The sequence below is a fragment of the Equus caballus genome, chromosome 16, assembly GCF_041296265.1.
Source record: "Equus caballus isolate H_3958 breed thoroughbred chromosome 16, TB-T2T, whole genome shotgun sequence".
In the NCBI taxonomy this organism is placed as follows: domain Eukaryota; kingdom Metazoa; phylum Chordata; class Mammalia; order Perissodactyla; family Equidae; genus Equus; species Equus caballus.
Window position 1 is genome coordinate 49,379,527 of NC_091699.1, and position 15,236 is coordinate 49,394,762.

General features: G+C 58.2%; 3 protein-coding genes and 3 non-coding genes across 17 annotated transcripts; 3 read left to right on the forward strand and 3 right to left on the reverse strand.

Annotated features, from left to right (window-relative positions):
• Window positions 1–54: 54 nt before the first annotated feature.
• Window positions 55–2,214, reverse strand: NDUFAF3 (NADH:ubiquinone oxidoreductase complex assembly factor 3). 4 transcript variants are annotated; one of them, XM_070237682.1, is made up of 6 exons: window positions 2,028–2,214; window positions 1,114–1,341; window positions 829–1,021; window positions 598–664; window positions 392–492; window positions 55–312 (listed from the first exon to the last, which is right to left on the reverse strand). In XM_070237682.1, the coding sequence occupies exons 2-6, from the start codon at window positions 1,188–1,190 to the stop codon at window positions 199–201; spliced, it is 552 nt and encodes a 183-aa protein (XP_070093783.1). In that variant the 5' UTR covers window positions 1,191–1,341; window positions 2,028–2,214; the 3' UTR covers window positions 55–198. The 4 variants fall into 4 exon arrangements, with proteins under 4 accessions (XP_070093783.1, XP_001498505.1, XP_023476233.1 ...); XM_001498455.6 differs by lacking the exon at window positions 2,028–2,214 and adding an exon at window positions 1,518–1,684; XM_023620465.2 differs by lacking the exon at window positions 2,028–2,214 and adding an exon at window positions 1,537–1,670.
• DALRD3 (DALR anticodon binding domain containing 3) lies at window positions 2,068–7,487 on the forward strand. 2 transcript variants are annotated; one of them, XM_023620462.2, is made up of 13 exons: window positions 2,068–2,445; window positions 2,746–2,883; window positions 4,670–4,965; window positions 5,113–5,369; window positions 5,448–5,527; window positions 5,613–5,741; window positions 6,111–6,181; window positions 6,273–6,334; window positions 6,440–6,522; window positions 6,614–6,796; window positions 6,872–6,985; window positions 7,090–7,158; window positions 7,238–7,487. In XM_023620462.2, the coding sequence occupies exons 2-13, from the start codon at window positions 2,878–2,880 to the stop codon at window positions 7,355–7,357; spliced, it is 1,470 nt and encodes a 489-aa protein (XP_023476230.1). In that variant the 5' UTR covers window positions 2,068–2,445; window positions 2,746–2,877; the 3' UTR covers window positions 7,358–7,487. The 2 variants fall into 2 exon arrangements, with proteins under 2 accessions (XP_023476230.1, XP_070093782.1); XM_070237681.1 differs by lacking the exons at window positions 2,068–2,445; window positions 2,746–2,883 and adding an exon at window positions 3,124–4,588.
• MIR191B (microRNA mir-191b) lies at window positions 2,567–2,685 on the reverse strand. The gene has a single exon (NR_128248.1). It is a non-coding gene; the product is annotated as a microRNA mir-191b (primary transcript).
• On the forward strand, window positions 2,588–2,661 carry MIR191A (microRNA mir-191a). The gene has a single exon (NR_032953.1). It is a non-coding gene; the product is annotated as a microRNA mir-191a (primary transcript).
• MIR425 (microRNA mir-425) lies at window positions 3,019–3,161 on the forward strand. Its single transcript, NR_128247.1, has one exon. It is a non-coding gene; the product is annotated as a microRNA mir-425 (primary transcript).
• Window positions 7,011–15,184, reverse strand: WDR6 (WD repeat domain 6). 8 transcript variants are annotated; one of them, XM_023620458.2, is made up of 7 exons: window positions 14,881–15,184; window positions 8,862–11,343; window positions 8,675–8,758; window positions 8,469–8,585; window positions 8,252–8,370; window positions 7,545–8,151; window positions 7,011–7,438 (listed from the first exon to the last, which is right to left on the reverse strand). In XM_023620458.2, exons 1-6 carry the CDS (start codon window positions 15,176–15,178, stop codon window positions 7,691–7,693), a joined length of 3,561 nt encoding a protein of 1,186 aa, XP_023476226.1. In that variant the 5' UTR covers window positions 15,179–15,184; the 3' UTR covers window positions 7,011–7,438; window positions 7,545–7,690. The 8 variants fall into 8 exon arrangements, with proteins under 8 accessions (XP_023476226.1, XP_070093780.1, XP_001494684.3 ...); XM_070237679.1 differs by having other exon boundaries at window positions 7,011–7,402; window positions 7,545–7,872; window positions 14,881–15,178; XM_001494634.7 differs by having other exon boundaries at window positions 7,011–7,402; window positions 14,881–15,178.
• Window positions 15,185–15,236: the final 52 nt, after the last annotated feature.

Sequence of the window (15,236 nt, forward strand, 5' to 3'; positions counted from 1 at the left end):
CAAGAGCCTACTGAGCCAGCAGCCCCTGGCCAGCAACACACCTAGTACAAAACAGGAGAGCGAGATTAAATTATTAATATGCTAGCAAGCAAGGCAAGTGTTACAGTGCCAAAGAGGAGGGGCTGGTGAAAGTGGGGGGAACCCCTGCACTCTGCAAAGGGTGCCAAGGCCCTCCTGGACAGGTTAGTTCCTGGTGGTTCATCCTGCAGCTTGGGCCAGAGATGTGAGTACTGTCCCTCCAGGTGGGATGAGAGCAGCTCCTGTCACTCGGCCTTCATGACAGAGGAAGTTGAATGTGGCACAGGCATTGGGCTGCAAAGAGAAAGCCAGCATCAGCGGGGCTGGGGCTAGGCCTGGGCTCCCCTCACCATTCCTAAGTCCCGGGACTTACCGTGTCCTGCACTTCCACAGCGATGCCTCGTTGCCTCATGGCTCGCAGCACTTGAGCCTGCAGCCGCTCAGTCCGGTCTCCAGTGCCCACCACGACAATCTCTAGAAAAGCATGGGTATGGCTAATTTACAGCCAGGTCTGTTGACAGGCTGAGGTAGGGGTGGCTTCCTGGGGCTCAACACCTCAGCCTTCCCCTCCTCCAATACCTATTCGGGGCTCCAGCATCCAGAAGAGAGAGAAGCTTTCTTCGGTGATGTCCTGGTGGGATCCTACCTGTGTGGGGAGGAGGCAGGTTAAACACAGATCCACGCGGCTTTCCCCACGGACCCCTTACCTGCTCACAACGGGGCAATGGGATAGCCCAGTTTGCCAGGGACAGAGTGAGAGGGCAGGCCTGTAACTGGCCCTCAGTTTCCTCATGGCAGGGAAGGGCTCACGTTCCACTGCACCACGGAGTGCGGGAGCAGCGCGCAGGGCCCGAAGACGCGATTTCCGTTGACCGTGAAGCCGCGGCTGTTGTAGCTGTCGATGTACATGGCGTGCGGGGACTCGCGCTGCAGCAGAGAGATGCGCGTCCGTTGATACAGCTCGTCATCCGCCGGTGTGAGCCGATGCCCACGCCGTGGGGCCCTGCGGAGATGTAAGGTTGGGGTCTAGGTGCGGGACCGGAAATGGCTGGCCGTGGGGGGCGAGATGTTCAGGGGCGCTGGGTATGGGCTCACCACAGCAGCTCGGCGGGCGAACAGCGCAATGCAGGTTGCGCTCGGTACAAACGGTGAAGCACGAATGCGGCAGCCATGGCGGACCGGCGCGCGGGGTGGCGGGCGCAGGGTCAGCGGGGTCGTAGCTGAGCCCAGCTCAGCACGGCTGCAGCGCCCTCTGCGTCACGGAGGGCACCGCGCAGCTCGGCCGGCCCAGCGCGGGAGAGCGAAGGAGCTGGCCGATGCCATCTGTTCAAGAAGGGCGCATCCCCCAGCGTCGCTCCGGTGTCTGCACCTGCTACCCGCCCCGCCCTGGGCCCCCGCAGACAGTCCTGGGGCAACCGGACACCTGGTGGCGTGGCCTGACCCCCGACTTTCAGCCATTACGCAAGGCCCCTGGGGCCTGGGGAGGGGCGGCCGCGCACCTGGTCGAGTCCTGCACACCTGGCTACGGCGTGGTGCCAGCCTCCAAGCCCCTAATCCCAAACTTTCGGGCGCCAAATTCCGAAGGCGGGGCGCACGGCTCAAGTTTCCCTCGCTGAGCCCCGAATTACGCCCCTCTCTAACCGTCACCCGCGCGACCGTTGGCGTCGCCGCCGCGCGTCGCGCGGGGCGTAGCCGCGCGTGGATTGGCTTCTCGGGAGCGCGAGGGGGCGTGACTGGGTGTTTTCGCCTTAAAATGGCTCCAAGTCAGCGGCCAGAGCAAGCGGAAGAGGACACCGTGGTGGGGCAGTTGTAACCGTTCTGGTGTCACCGACCGGGCCGAAGCGGACCAGACATTGAACTAGACAACGGCTGGAGCATCGCCCTGTCCTCGCTCACTCTGCTCGCATCCCGAAAATCCCCCGCCCTCCGTCTTGAGCCAAATCTCGGGGGCCTACTGGCTCCAGAGTTGCTGGCGCCCGCACGGGGTTCCGGCATCTCCGCGTGCCCACCGTGTTGTGGCCTCAAGGGAACGTTGTTGCAGCGTCTGCTGTCCGCGGGGCGGGACGGGGCGGGGGGCTGGGAGGCTCGGCACAGCGAAGGACGGTCGCAATGGATTTCCGGGGGTCCCGTCGACCCCGTTTGGGCCCGTTGGGTCCCTAGCGCTCCAGAGGCTGGCAGCGTCACCGGACAAAGGGCCCCGGGTGGGGGTTGTCCCCGAGGCGGGCGCGCGGGTTTACTTCCTCTCCGGTCCCCATGGGCGCGCTTCCCTCTTGGCTGATCCCAAAGCCTGCCCTGCCACCGTCGCCGCACCAGTGGCTCTGACTGCATGGAACCAACAGGACTAATGCTACCCGGCGGATTTAATCCGGATCGGGACCCGGTCCCAGGGGAGGCCTCCACCACCCCTCCTATTGTTTGGGGGCCCAGGTGAGCGGCTCGTTCCCACTAGACTAGGTTTCACCGCCTACTCCTGGGTGCGCCACCTGGGATTGGGAATGCGGGCTTCTGATCTGGCCCCAAGGCGAAGGACCCCTTTCTCCTCCCCCACCCCCGCCCCCAACGGCTGGACAGCGGGCAACGGAATCCCAAAAGCAGCTGTTGTCTCCAGAGCATTCCAGCTGCGCTTGGATTTCGTTCCCTGCTCTTCTGCCTGAGCAGCGTCTTAGTCCAGACGGGATGGGCTAGCCCCTGACCCCCAGACATACTAATGGGTTGCTCTGGGCTCAGCCCCTCTCAGGTGCGCCCTCAGACTGGAAGTAACGGGCGTAGACGTCGGAGAGCCGGGACAGTGGCCGTCTCTGGAACTCCGGGTAACATTGGTGAAGGAGGGCCGCCCCGGGGCCTCCAGATAGCGCTGCAATGGCGGTGAGTCCCACAGGGCCGCCCCAGCCCGCAGTTCGCTAAAGATAGCCCTCCACTTCCTGGGGAAAAACCACCCCAACCGTCTTCGTAGCTGAAGTCCTCAGCCTCGGCCTCCGGTCCCCAATTCTGTTAACAGCTGTCCCCGGGTCGTGCGCCTGCGGCATGGAAAGCGCTTTGGAATGACACGATCACTCCCGTTGAGTGGGCACACAAGAAGCCATCGGGAATATCGTGTCCGCCCAGTGCTCTTTCGGCGCCTCCCAGCAGGACCTTGAGGCCCTGACCCAGAAAGGGGCCTTGCCAAATTTTTCCTGCCCCTAGGATCCCCTACTTTCTGAGCTCTGGGCATTCTCACTGCCCCAGGGCAGAGATCGCGGGTTTCCCAACACTGTGCTGTATCAGGTTCAATTTCCATTAAAAAAAAAAAAAAGAGGAAAAGGGGATTTAAGTTATGTTGAAGTAAAAACATTCGGAAGCCCTCGTGGGACAGAGGAAAGAGCTTTCTTGATAGTAGAGGAGTGGGATGTTTCAACTGAGAGCTGTCCTTTAGCTAGGTCTTCTCATGGTCACATTGTTTAGTTGGCCCACGATGGCTCATTATTGCCTAAATCAGGAAGCAGGAGGATCCTTGTTAAAGTCCACCAGGTTAAAGAAGAAACATTAAAAGCTAGCAATTCTGGAAACCATCAAGCTGGTTCCTCAAGAATCAGGAGGAGAAAACTGGCAATTCTGTTAGAGTGAACATTTATCAGGAATAAAGACAACGCATGTCTCAAAGGAAAAATGCTTGCAAATAACCTGAAACTGCAGACCACATCTTTTTAAAGTGAGACTTTTTTTTAAGTAGGCCGTAAAAGTAGTGGCTTTAATATTAGCTGCCCTATTCTAGTGACAATTCATTTGGCACTTTGGTTTTTGGTGGCGAAGATTGGCCCTGCGCTAACAGCTGTTGCCAATCTTCCTCTTTTTTCCTCCCCAAAGCCCCAGTACATAGTTGTATATCCTAGTTGTAGGTCGTTTTAGTTCCTCTGTGTAGGATTCCGCCACAGCATGGCTTGACAAGCGGCATGTATGCTGTGCCCAGGATCCAAACAGGTGAACCCAGGACCGCAGAAGCAGAGCCCGCGAACTTAACCACTCGGTCATCCCGCCGGCCCCTCATTTGGAACTTTTGACGTTTTGATCACATGTAAAATGGGGGAAATGAAACGTTATCATATATACGGAAACGTAGGACGTCAATGAGAGAAAGAGCCCTCTCTGAGCCTCTACAGGGTCGCCAGGATTCTTTCTCTGATTGCTGATGTGGGTGACGGCGAAAGAACCCTAGGCCCAGAGCGGACCCCGAGATTTCGGGGCAGGGGAGGTGGGTCACGTGAAGGAAGCTCTGGGACTGCAAGTCCAAAGGGGCCGCCATGGTTCTCTCCGGCGCACCTGTCCACTCAGGGACCACAGACAGATCCCCTTCCCGGCCAATCGGTCGTCCCGGAAGTCCGACCTCCCGACATTTTGCTTCCGGTTCCGCTCGCGCCTTCCGGTCGCCATGGCGACGAGCCGCCTTGGGGTCGGGGAGACTCTGGGGGCCCTCAACGCCGCCCTGGGGCCCGGAGGCCCTGTATGGTTGAAGGAGACGCGCGCCCGCCACCTCCGTGCCCGAGACTTCCTGGCGCCGCGGCGCGCGCTACAGGCTCGCTTCGGGGATGGACAGGTGGGCCCTACTGGGGCGGGGACGTGCTGCCAGGGGTAGCTGGGAGCGCCGCGGCCCGCTCACCCTCCTGTCCTCCTGCAGGTGCCCGAGCGTGTGGTCCATGCGGTCGCCGGCCTACAGGGCCCCGGTGTGGCCCCAGTGCTGCGCTGCGCGCCGACCCCCGCGGGTCTGGCCCTCCAGCTGCAGCGGTCCGCTGTCTTCGAGCGCGTCCTCGGCGCCGTGGCCGCCTACGCCGCGCCCGCTGTGTCCGCCTCACCGGGCCCGCGCGTCATCCTGCACTGCCCGGCGCTGCGCGGCGCGCCCTGTGCACTCCGCTTGAGCCAGCTGCGCGCCGTGCTCGTGGCCGATCACCTGTCTCGAGCTCTGCACACTCACGGGTGAGCGGAGGCGCCGGGCCAGAAAGGAGAAGGCCGACCGTCCTGGGCTTACAGCCGCGCGGCCCCTGGGGACTGGCCGCTGCGGGTGGAAAGTAGAGGTGAGCCTGACCAGGCGCTCAGGCTGAGGCAGCCGCCCTCGTTTCGCAGGGTGAGTGTGCGTCTAGTGCCAGCCGTGCGGGACCCGCATATGCTGACCTTCCTGCAGCAACTGCGAGTGGACTGGTCCGCTGCCTCGGAGAGAGCTGCGACCGAAGCCCTGAGGAGCAGCGCATTTGCTAAGCTTACCCCTGCCAATGACAGGGGAGCCCTGCCCCTTGGCGTCCTGGGCAGAGTGTGCCTGAAGGAGCTGGTGGAAGAACGGGGACGCACAGCTGGCTATGACCCCAATCTGGACAACTGTCTGGGTAGGACCTGGAGCCTAGCAGGGCCACAAGGCGGGGACCCCTGGACTCCCGGCTAGCGCCTGTGTTCTCTCCTTGCAGTGACTGAGGATCTGCTCTCCGTGCTGGCCGAGCTGCAGGAGGCTGTGCAGCACTCGCCTGAGGACAGCTCCCTAGGCCTGGTTAGTGATCAGTTCCCCCACCCTGCAGGCTTCTGGCAAAGGTGGTGTCCTGTGTCCCCGCAGTGACTGTCCCCCTACCCCATAGGCTGCAGCTCCAGATGCTCATGCAGATAGCTGCATGGTTGTACATGTGGTGAGCTGTGAGGAGGAGTTCCAGCAACAAAAATTGGACCTGCTTTGGTGGAAGTTGGATGACCAGGCTCCTCTCAGACAGGTAGGTTAGTGATGGTGGAGCTCCCCCTCACCAACCTCAGAGGGCCCTTGGAAACCCACCAAGGGGCCTGTTAGCTGATGGGTCCAGAAGGTGACACTTGATCTTGAGGGAGATGTTAGGCTTGGTGAGTGGGCATGTGCAGCAGGGGCAGAGGCCTGGAAGAAGGTGGGGTCTGGAGGGAGGTACATCTCAGAGAAGACTGAAGAATAGGTTGAGGAGGCTGGACTGCATTCTGAAGGGCTGAGCTTAAGGGAGGCACTAAGCCTGGTTAAAAGCTGGGGGAGTCCAGGCACTAGATTTAGGTTCCTTGAGGGATTTATTGCCAGAGGGTATCGCTAACTGGCTGAGGCCCTGCTATCTTCCTGACAGAAGCACCTGGTCTGTGGCCCAGTGAAAGTAGCTGGTGCACCCGACACCCTGACTGCCCCCGAGTACTACGAGTGAGTGAGGCTGGAACGCCACTGAACCAGGGTAGTTGAGGAGGGGGGGACTCTGCCCACTGGCCCTCCTCTCATTCTTTTCAAAATGCAGGCTCCGGCATGCCCAGGTGTGCAAGGCCTCAGCACTGAAGCATGGCAGGGACCTGGCACAAGGTGCGCCTGGGAGGCCCTGGCTGTGCTTTGGGATAGGGGCAGGTCATTTGCACCCCTGCCCCTTGTTCCCTGTCTGCAGAGACTGACTGACCTATATTCCCTCAGACCCAGCCTGGACAGAAACCTTCGGAGTTCTTGCTGTGGCAAGCATTAAGTTTGAGATGCTCAGCACAGCCCCCCAGAGTCAGGTGAGCCTCGGTGCCCCACAGGACCAGGGCTGGGGAGACAGGGTGTGTGGTGGCTGCCCTCCCTCTCTTCAGCTGTTCCCCTATTCCTCAGCTCCTCCTGGCTCTGGCCGACAGCAGCATTTCCACAAAGGGCACCAAGAGTGGCACCTTTGTCATGTATAATTGTGCTCGTCTTGCCACACTCTTTGAGGGTTACAAGCGCAACATGGAACAAGGTCTGTACCCCACTTTTCCAGCTGTGAACAGTCTGGATTTCTCACTGCTACAGGATGAGGTGAGTGCTCCTCCTGGGTAGCTGGCACATTCAGGAGGCTTGGACTTTCCCTCCCATCACCCTTCTCCCCCACAGGGTGAGTGGTTGCTGCTCTTCAACAGTGTCCTCCCCTTCCCAGACCTCCTGAGCCAGACAGCAGCCCTGGCCTGCACAGCCCCGGGGCTCCACATCACTGCACGCACAGAGATGGTGAGGCAGAGAAGACTAGGACAGGCACTGCACACTCTACTCTTTATTCTCATCTGGGGCACAAGGGCAAAGAGATAGGCCAGTGACTCAGTCTCTGTCTCTAGGTCTGCAAGTTCCTGGTGCAGCTCAGCATGGATTTCAGCTCATACTATAACCGTGTACACATCCTAGGGGTAAGTGCACAGCAAAAGGGGTAAAGGGGTGTGCAGGGGAAGCACAGGATGAGACCAGCAGGCCTGTTCTCTCCTCCAGGAGCCTCGACCACACCTGTTTGATCAAATGTTTGCCCGTCTGCAGCTTCTGCGAGCCGTGCGTAAAGTGCTCCACACTGGCCTGGCCATGCTGGGTCTCCCTCCACTGAGCCACATCTAACGCCACAGAGGCCCCAATATCTGGGAATGTTCACAAAGTCATCAACTAGAAAAAAAATTTTTAAAAAAGAACAGGAAAAACCTACAGATTTTGTTAGAGACCTAGAGCCAAAATAAACTTTTGTTACAAAGCTTTGTCTTGTTGGGGGGGACATAATTTTGGTCTGCCCAGGCAGCACTCTACTCACCTCCAGCGCCTGCTATGAAGTCAGGAACCCGCGGCTGCCTCCTCCTCCACTCAAGGCACACTAGGCATGGGCACAGACAGTCACTCCTGCTCCACTCTGTCTGTGAGCAGGCCCCATGCCCAGCACGCCGGCCGCCGCGGGACACCTCAGTCATACCAGTTGTAAACCTCAAGCCCCTGGCCCCCAAGAGCACAGCGGTGGCCAAACTCAGGGCTCACAGGCCAACAGTCCATGTCGGCCACGTCTGGTACATGGTACACTGTACTGTTCATGAAGGTGGGCTCACCATGCCCCAGACGCCAGAAGGTCAGCCGTTGGTCGATGGAGGCTGAGACCATGAGACTTGGGCTTAAGATCTTAAGGCCTGTCACGTGGGCAGCGTGTGCACAAGGGACAGAGTATTCCTCTAGCACATGCAGCTGGGGCACCAGCTCAGCACCCCCCACAGCCTCTTCCAGCTCTGGCACCTCCACAGCAAGCACAAAGACATGGAGGGAGCCATCTTCACTGCCACTGGCCACAAGATGGCCCTCACGTGTGGGCAAGGTGTGCAAGCTGTTGACACCACAGCTGTGAGCCTGGAGGGTCAGGCAGGGGGTGCCCAGCCCTGGGGAAAGAAGATGGTTGTCAGCACCCAGCCTGCCATGTGGGTGAATGCAAAGTGGAAGGTGGGGAGGGACAGCCACGGTAGCATACTAGCTACTCACGGTAGGGAAGCCCGGGGTCCGTTGGAGGCTCCAGGGCAGTGGAGCCATGGTCCAGCACGGTGGTGAGATCCCAGAAGGCCAGGCTTCCATCGGTGGCTGCACTGCAGAGGAACAGCCTCCTGGGAGCCAGGAAAGGGCAGCTGGGTCAGTGAGGGAGATGGAAAGCAACAGAAGCCTGAACCCAAGCCATGAAGGACCATCATGCAGCCCCTCTCACCGCCGCTGGTTGGGTGCCTCATGCATAAAGGAGTGGACCTTCAGGACACACCGCTTGTGGTGGAAGGTTTCAGCTAGGAGCTGCAGCCGCCGCCCAGAGTCCTGCAAAAGAAAGAGCCTGGGGGGCGGAGGGTGGCCCAGCTCAGAAATCATTCTGAACAACTTTACATCCTTTGTCTCCTTGCCCCCTGGACCCTATGCTCTCACCTCACTGCCCCGTCACTACAGGCTGCAGCTACAAGGGGACCAAGGCCAGGCTGGTCAAGCTCACACACAGCTAGAGACATATACCTGCAGAGACAACACACAGCCATCAGGCAGAGCCTGCGAGCAGCTACACAGGGCTTGCCCTACATGACACCACCCCATGCTCCTGCCTGGCAGTGCACATCACCTGGTCTCTGGGTCCACCTTGACCATCCGGTGCCGATTGCGCTGACGGTCCCAGTACTCATCTAGCCGGTGGGACGAAAGATGCATGACATGGCAGGCGAGGCGGCTTGGGGTGCTAGGGTCTGGGGTGACCATGATGCTGAAGCAGTGTATCTCAGCCCGGCCCCCCGCAGATACCACATAGGCGGTCAGGCCTGGCCGAGGATCCTGAGGGCCACCTGGGGTGCCAATGCCCCACACAGCCACTGCACGCACCGAGGAGATATGGTTACAAACAGCTGTAAGTGCATGGGCTGAGCCTGTGGCTGTGGGGAATGCCAGGACACAGACAGTAGTGTCCTCACTGCATGTGATCACGATGTCAATCAGGCCAGACCCCTCGCTGCTGGGATCAAGGTGGTCAGGCTGCATGAAGTTGGGCACCCCAAATTCAGGCCCCAGGGTGATGGTGCCCACACGCTTTACACAAGTGATCTCACGGCCATGCAGGCTCTCCCGGAGAATCACGTGTGGCCGGGTGCAGCCACCCAGAGCCCGGTACAGCATGACATCCCCATCCTTGAGGTAAGCGAAGGCCATAGCCGCCTCGGTATCAGAGAAGGCCCAGGAGCGATGCCCTCCACCACAGTTGATGATGTGCAGCTTCTCGTGCGACCGGGGGCTCCACACCACAAACTCATTGGCGTGAAAACCCAGGATGACCATGCTCCCATCAGCCACCATGCGGAGCCCAGCCAACCAGTTCATGCCTCGACAGGACTTCTGCCTTAGGACTGGCTGGAGTTGGCCGCCTCGCACAAAGAGCTGGTAGTAGGCGCCGTCGCGCCCTGTGGTGTACACATAGCCTCCATGGCAGGTGACTGAAGTCACACCCTGCTTCCCATGCAGAGAAGGGAGGGTGGACACAGGGCCCCACTCGGCCAAGGCATTCTCACCCCCACCACTGCCACTACCCGCTCCAAGTGCTCCAGTACCAGCCCCAGTCTTGCCTCCAACCCCAAGATCCTTGAGCAGACCTGGTCTGGAGGGGAACAGCAACACTGAGCCCCGGCGGTCCCCGCACACCAGGAAGTCACCTGGGGGTAGGAAGGCACTGCATGTGTGCCATCTCTGCTTGCTTGGAGGTAGCAGGTACCGGCAACGTTCCTTGACAAAGATGGCCTTGCCAGAGGGCGCAGCTGAGATCTCTAGGCAAGCCACCACGCCGCCAGGGCCTGATGCCAGCAACAGGAGCTCCTCATAGCCACGCAGGGCCCAGCTCAGGCTGTACACCTTCCCATGGAACAGGGTCAGGTCCACAGCTGCAGTTGGAGTGTTGATGGGGACAACCTTGACACGACCCTCCCCATTGGCCATGGCACACAGTCCGAAGCCCTCAGGACCAGGGGCTGCCTCCAGGAGGCAGTAAGACTGGAAGCGCTTGTCCTCCAGCAGCTGCTCCCAGCACTTGACCTCAAGGTCATAGAGGTACAGGGCCCCTGCATCAGTCACTGCCAGTAGTCGCCATGAGCCAGCCAGCGTCACAGCCTTGAGGGCACCTGGCCTGCTACGGGACTTGAAGCAGAGAGCTGAGACTCCTGAACCTGGGTACCCACGCCCTACCAGGTGCCATAGCCGGATGCCTGAGTCGTCGCCTCCAGTGATCACCCAGGCCTGCCTCTCATGAGCAGCTATGGCCCGGATCCCACGGCCCTGGTGGCCCCGAAAGGCCTGGAGGATCTCACCTTCATGGCTCCATACCAAGCAGACACAGTCCTCTCCTGCACTGATAAGGTAATCCTCTAGGAGCTTGACCTGCCATACACGTGCACTGTGCCCAAAGCAGTGCCCAATATTTTGTACCCGACCCCCAGGCACCCGCAGGTCACCCACCTTCCAGATGCGAACACTTCGGTCTTCTGAAGCCGTGGCCAGTAAGCCCTTGCTTTCCAGGTACGACATGCTGAAGATGACACCCACATGCCCACTGACTCGTCGGTCAGGGGCCACGGGCTTATTGTCTATTAAGGCAGCTGCTGGGTACCAGACCAGGAGCTGATTGGAAATGGCACCCGCCACTATGGTCAGCTCCTTCCAGGTGTCTCCAATCAAACAGGCTGAGGAGAGAGTGCACCTGTCCGTGCAGGGCACCTCCTGCAGGATGCAGCCTACCACGGGGTCATACAGCACCACTGAATTATGGCCCAGGGCCAAGGCCATGTTCCCCTCAAGCCAACGTGCATCCCAAATCCAGTCAGACATGTTCCACAGGCCAGAGCGCCAGAGTTCCCGGAAGCAGCCCTGTCCCCAGCTAACTTTCACAACCCGGAGTCCCTTGCTCCCAAACACAGCCACCATGGCCTCCGAGTCAAGGTCTCCGTTGGGTTCTGGTCGTACCCGGAACCCATGGATAAGATAGTGGCCAAGCAGGTTCTGCACTCGTTTCATCATCCGCAGATGTCCACCAAAATCCAAGGTGTACACCAGGACATCCGGCCCCTCACCTAGACAGAGGCAAAGAGCCACATCAGAACCCTTCACCCAACTCTGATGGAGCCATGAAGAGACATGGGGCAGGGAAAATTCTCAGCATGTAGCCCATGAATGTATTAGGATACACAATCCTGCAGGCTTGAACCTTAGAAATTCCTTGGTGTCAGCTTCAGCTGGACTTTTAGTACTGACTTTCTGATCCCCTCATCAGTCACTCCTGACATTCAGTTCAACCACAAATTCCTCAAACTCACAGTCTCCTCTGCACCCCACATAACTTCTCATGCCTCAGACAGCAACCCTCTCAGCTATACTCCCCAAATCCTCAGCCTCATCTACTTCTACTTGCATCCTTCCCACTCCGCTCTCCCCCAGGGGAAAGGCTGTCCCGCTAAAGCATTCCTTCCACCTTGGGGCGATGGCAGAGCTCCTCCTGATTTCTAGGAGCTTCTTCCCTGTTATCTCAGAAGATGTGAGCATGTTCAATATTGATGGGGAGAACTGGGAGAGCTGGCCCACACTTTGGCAGCAGAGGCTCCTGTAACCCTCAGCTTCCACCTGGCTGCCCTTCAGGCAACTCCCACTCTACTAGCTCGCCCTCAAGTTTTCTCAATGCTCCTCATCCAATGACCATTACCACCCTCTGCCCACCCCCTAGCCCCAAACTGGGAAGCCCACAGCTTACTCCTTTTAACTTCCCACATTTTCTCTGGCTCCAAATTCTGTGGATTTCATTTTCTAGAGAATTTGTAAATCCTCCCCACTAGTTACTTTGATCCAGGACACCACCTCTTAACCTGAGATGACAATAACAGTCCCTCATGCCGTTCCTAGCCTGCAATCTCAATCTTTCAACATTCAGTAAACATTTATTAAGCATCGATTATAAACTAGACAATGCACTATATGCTGGAGTAGTGGGTAAGAAAATCACAGACCCTCCTGGATTAGGCTGACACTAAACAATATCACACAAGTAAATTACATTATTATAATTTTGCTAAGTTCTGGGGAAGAATTATATAGATTGCTTTAAGAATATAATAGGGGTAGGGGCTGGCCTGGTGGTGCAGCGGTTAAGTGTGCAGATTCCACTTTGGCAGCCCGGGGTTCGCCAGTTTGGATCCCGGGTGCAGACATGGCACCGCTTGGTATGCCATGCTGTGGTAGGTGTCCCACATATAAAGTAGAGGAAGATGGGCACAGATGTCAGCTCAGGGCCAATCTTCCTCAGCAAAAAGAGGAGGATTGGCAGCCGATGTTACCTCAGGGCTAATCTTCCTCAAAAAAAAAAAAGGAATACAATAGGGGGGCTGGCCCCGTGGCTGTGGTTAATTTCACGTGCTCCACTTCGGCGGCCCAGGGTTTCGCTGGTTCAGATCCTGGGCATGGACACGGCACTGCTCACCAGGCCACGCTGAGGCGGTGTCCCACGTGCCACAACTAGAAGGACCCACAACTAAAATGTACAAGTATGTGCTGGGAGGATTTGGGAAGAAAAAAAGCAGAAAAAAACCCCGAAAGAATATAATAGGAAAGTCTACTCCAATGGTTGTCAACAGGGTGGCAATTTTCCCCCCAGAAGTCATTTGGCAATGTCTAGAGACACTGTGGATGCAAGGGATGCTGAAAACACTCTACAGTGCACAAACAAACCCTTACACAAGGAATGGTCTGATCTGAAATGTCAACAGTGCCAAGACTGAGAAATGCTGGTCTAATCTAACCAGACCGGATTAGTGTCAGGGGAGGCTACCTTGAGGACATAACATTTAGGCTGAGGGATCAAGGATGAGAGCAGCGGCTAGCCAAAGAAAGAACAGGCAGGGGAGAGAGGAGGTGAAACTGTCTTGGCAAAGGAAACAGCAAGTTTGACGGCCCTGAGGTAGGCAAGAGGTTTGGGTAGTGTGGCTGGAATAGGAGATGAAGGGCTCAAGGATGAGCTAGAGAGAATGCTACTGAGGAGGTCAGGGAGACATAGTTGCGTGGCCTCAAATAATGGTAATAAAGGTAGAGAAATAGACAGATGCCACATGTAAGAAGTCAAAATCAACCAGACTGACTTGGGGAGTGAGGTAGACTCTTGGGCTTGGGCACCTGAGTGGCTGGTGTTCCCCCTGCTGAACTGGAGTACCTAGCAGGCGTATTTCAGTTTGTAGGCACCTGCGTGCTTGGGCCTGGAACTCAAAAGAGAACAGAGCTGAGAATTCGGATTATAGGTGCACATGGATGGAATATGAAAATTGTAGCAACATAAAAGTCACTTTGGAAGTCACAGGAATAGATGAATTCACTTGAAGAGCTTTCTAACCTGCATTTCCCAAGTCATTCACCTGCTTAAAACACTTCAGTGGGGCCTCCTCACTGCCCTTAAGAATAAAGTCAGATCTAAGCCTAAAACCATCTGGCCTCTGCTCATTTCTCCAGCCTCTTCTCCTTCCAGACCCTACCTCTGCTCCAGCCTCAAAAGAATTCCCTCTTTCCCCCAAAGTGACAAATTCACTCAGTCTCAAGGCCTTTGACATTCTTACCCTCTGCCAGGAACTCGCCCCTTTCTTCTCCTAGTTCACTCTTGCGGTTCTTCAGGTTTCTGCCTAGCTATCCCCTCCTCCAGGAGCCTAAGGAGTTTAGCTTATAGTAGGTCCCCACTCCCCACATCCCAGAGTCCCTACACCAAATCAAAATTGGCCCATGCCTCCCCACCTCCACTACACACACATCTGCCCGTTAGGATTGGTAGCAGCTCACTCAAGGCTTGACAGCCAATGCCCTGCCTCGGAACCCTTCCTTATAAAACTCAGCAGCACCATCACTAGTCACTAGTAGCTTCCAGTCAGGCTTCACTGCCCCCCAGGGCTCTGCTGCCTCAGGTCCCAGGGCTTCGCTTCTCGACTCGGCCTCCTCGGAGGGGCATCGACATCGGATTTCCTGGACCCCAACCATCTCAGGAGGGGCCTCAGCCTCTGCCTCCTCGAACACTGGCCTACTCAGAAAGATCTCATCCTCGGCTTCCCGCTACCCCATCCTCGTCTGTGGACTTTCATCCTCACCTTCCAGGGAAGAGCCTCACCAGCCCCAGAAGCATCACTCCTGCCTTTCCCAGCCGGCCCTCCCCAGAAAGGCCACACCCTGGACCCGCCCACTCGGGAGGGGGGGGAGGGAGCTTCGTCCCCGACCTCCCCGTCCCCGTATCCTCCGCAAGGCCAAAACCCCACCCACTTCACCGAAGGGGCCGCACACCTCCCTCCTTCCCCTTCTCCCGCCTCCGAAACCGCCGTATTTTCCCCGCACCTTTCCGCGCCCCCACCCGCTCTTACCACATCAGCTGCAGTTTATGAAGGGCCGCGGCAGCCACATCAGTTTTTTGTCTCCCGGGCTCCTCCAGCCGGGCCTCATTCCCGCCGCCTCCCGGGCTCCCGCCCACCTCCGGCCGGGCCTCAGCCCGCCGCCCGCCCTCCTCCTCGGGGCATCCCTTTGTTCTTACGGCCCCGCCCCAGGCGAGCGCTCAGTTTCTTCTCTGCTAGCGCGCGCCTCAACCCAAACCTCACCCGCCAACAGCCGGTCCCCCACGCACTCCAGACCCGTGACCGGGAGGAGTATGAGCTCCGAGGTTGCCCGCGGCCAAACGTAATCCTCGTGAGCGTCCATGTCGATCCTCGAGCCGCTGCAGCTGCTAGAGCCAAGAGGTGAGCAGAGCTCTCGCGAGACAAGCCTTCCTTGTGCGCCCCGCCGCCGAGCTACAGCGCCCTTAGCAACAGGTAGCAGAACCCAGGGTCGCCCACTGCTGATGTCCAATGACGACCCTTCGCCCCGCGCAGTCCAGCCCGTGATTGGCGAGGCCGCCATCGCCCCTCCCCCTCACGTGACTCTCGCAGCCTGCTCCTGGCGGCGGCCCGCTCTGCCT

What these genes read in the sequence shown, in the direction of transcription:
- WDR6 (XM_023620458.2), bottom strand. Translation starts at nt 15,178, where the DNA reads ATGGCGGCCTCGCCAATCACGGGCTGGACTGCGCGGGGCGAAGGGTCG. An exon ending in GGGGGACCGGCTGTTGGCGG is followed by an intron (nt 11,344 to 14,880) that starts GTGAGGTTTGGG and finishes GCCTCTGTCTAG; the next exon opens with GTGAGGGGCCGGATGTCCTG. An exon ending in AAGGTGGACCCAGAGACCAG is followed by an intron (nt 8,759 to 8,861) that starts GTGATGTGCACT and finishes TTGTCTCTGCAG; the next exon opens with GTATATGTCTCTAGCTGTGT.
- DALRD3 (XM_070237681.1), top strand. Translation starts at nt 4,424, where the DNA reads ATGGCGACGAGCCGCCTTGGGGTCGGGGAGACTCTGGGGGCCCTCAAC. An exon ending in TGGCAGGGACCTGGCACAAG is followed by an intron (nt 6,335 to 6,439) that starts GTGCGCCTGGGA and finishes ATATTCCCTCAG; the next exon opens with ACCCAGCCTGGACAGAAACC. An exon ending in GCACAGCCCCCCAGAGTCAG is followed by an intron (nt 6,523 to 6,613) that starts GTGAGCCTCGGT and finishes CCTATTCCTCAG; the next exon opens with CTCCTCCTGGCTCTGGCCGA.
- NDUFAF3 (XM_070237682.1), bottom strand. Translation starts at nt 1,190, where the DNA reads ATGGCTGCCGCATTCGTGCTTCACCGTTTGTACCGAGCGCAACCTGCA. An exon ending in GATGCTGGAGCCCCGAATAG is followed by an intron (nt 493 to 597) that starts GTATTGGAGGAG and finishes ATGCTTTTCTAG; the next exon opens with AGATTGTCGTGGTGGGCACT. An exon ending in CTGTGGAAGTGCAGGACACG is followed by an intron (nt 313 to 391) that starts GTAAGTCCCGGG and finishes TTCTCTTTGCAG; the next exon opens with CCCAATGCCTGTGCCACATT.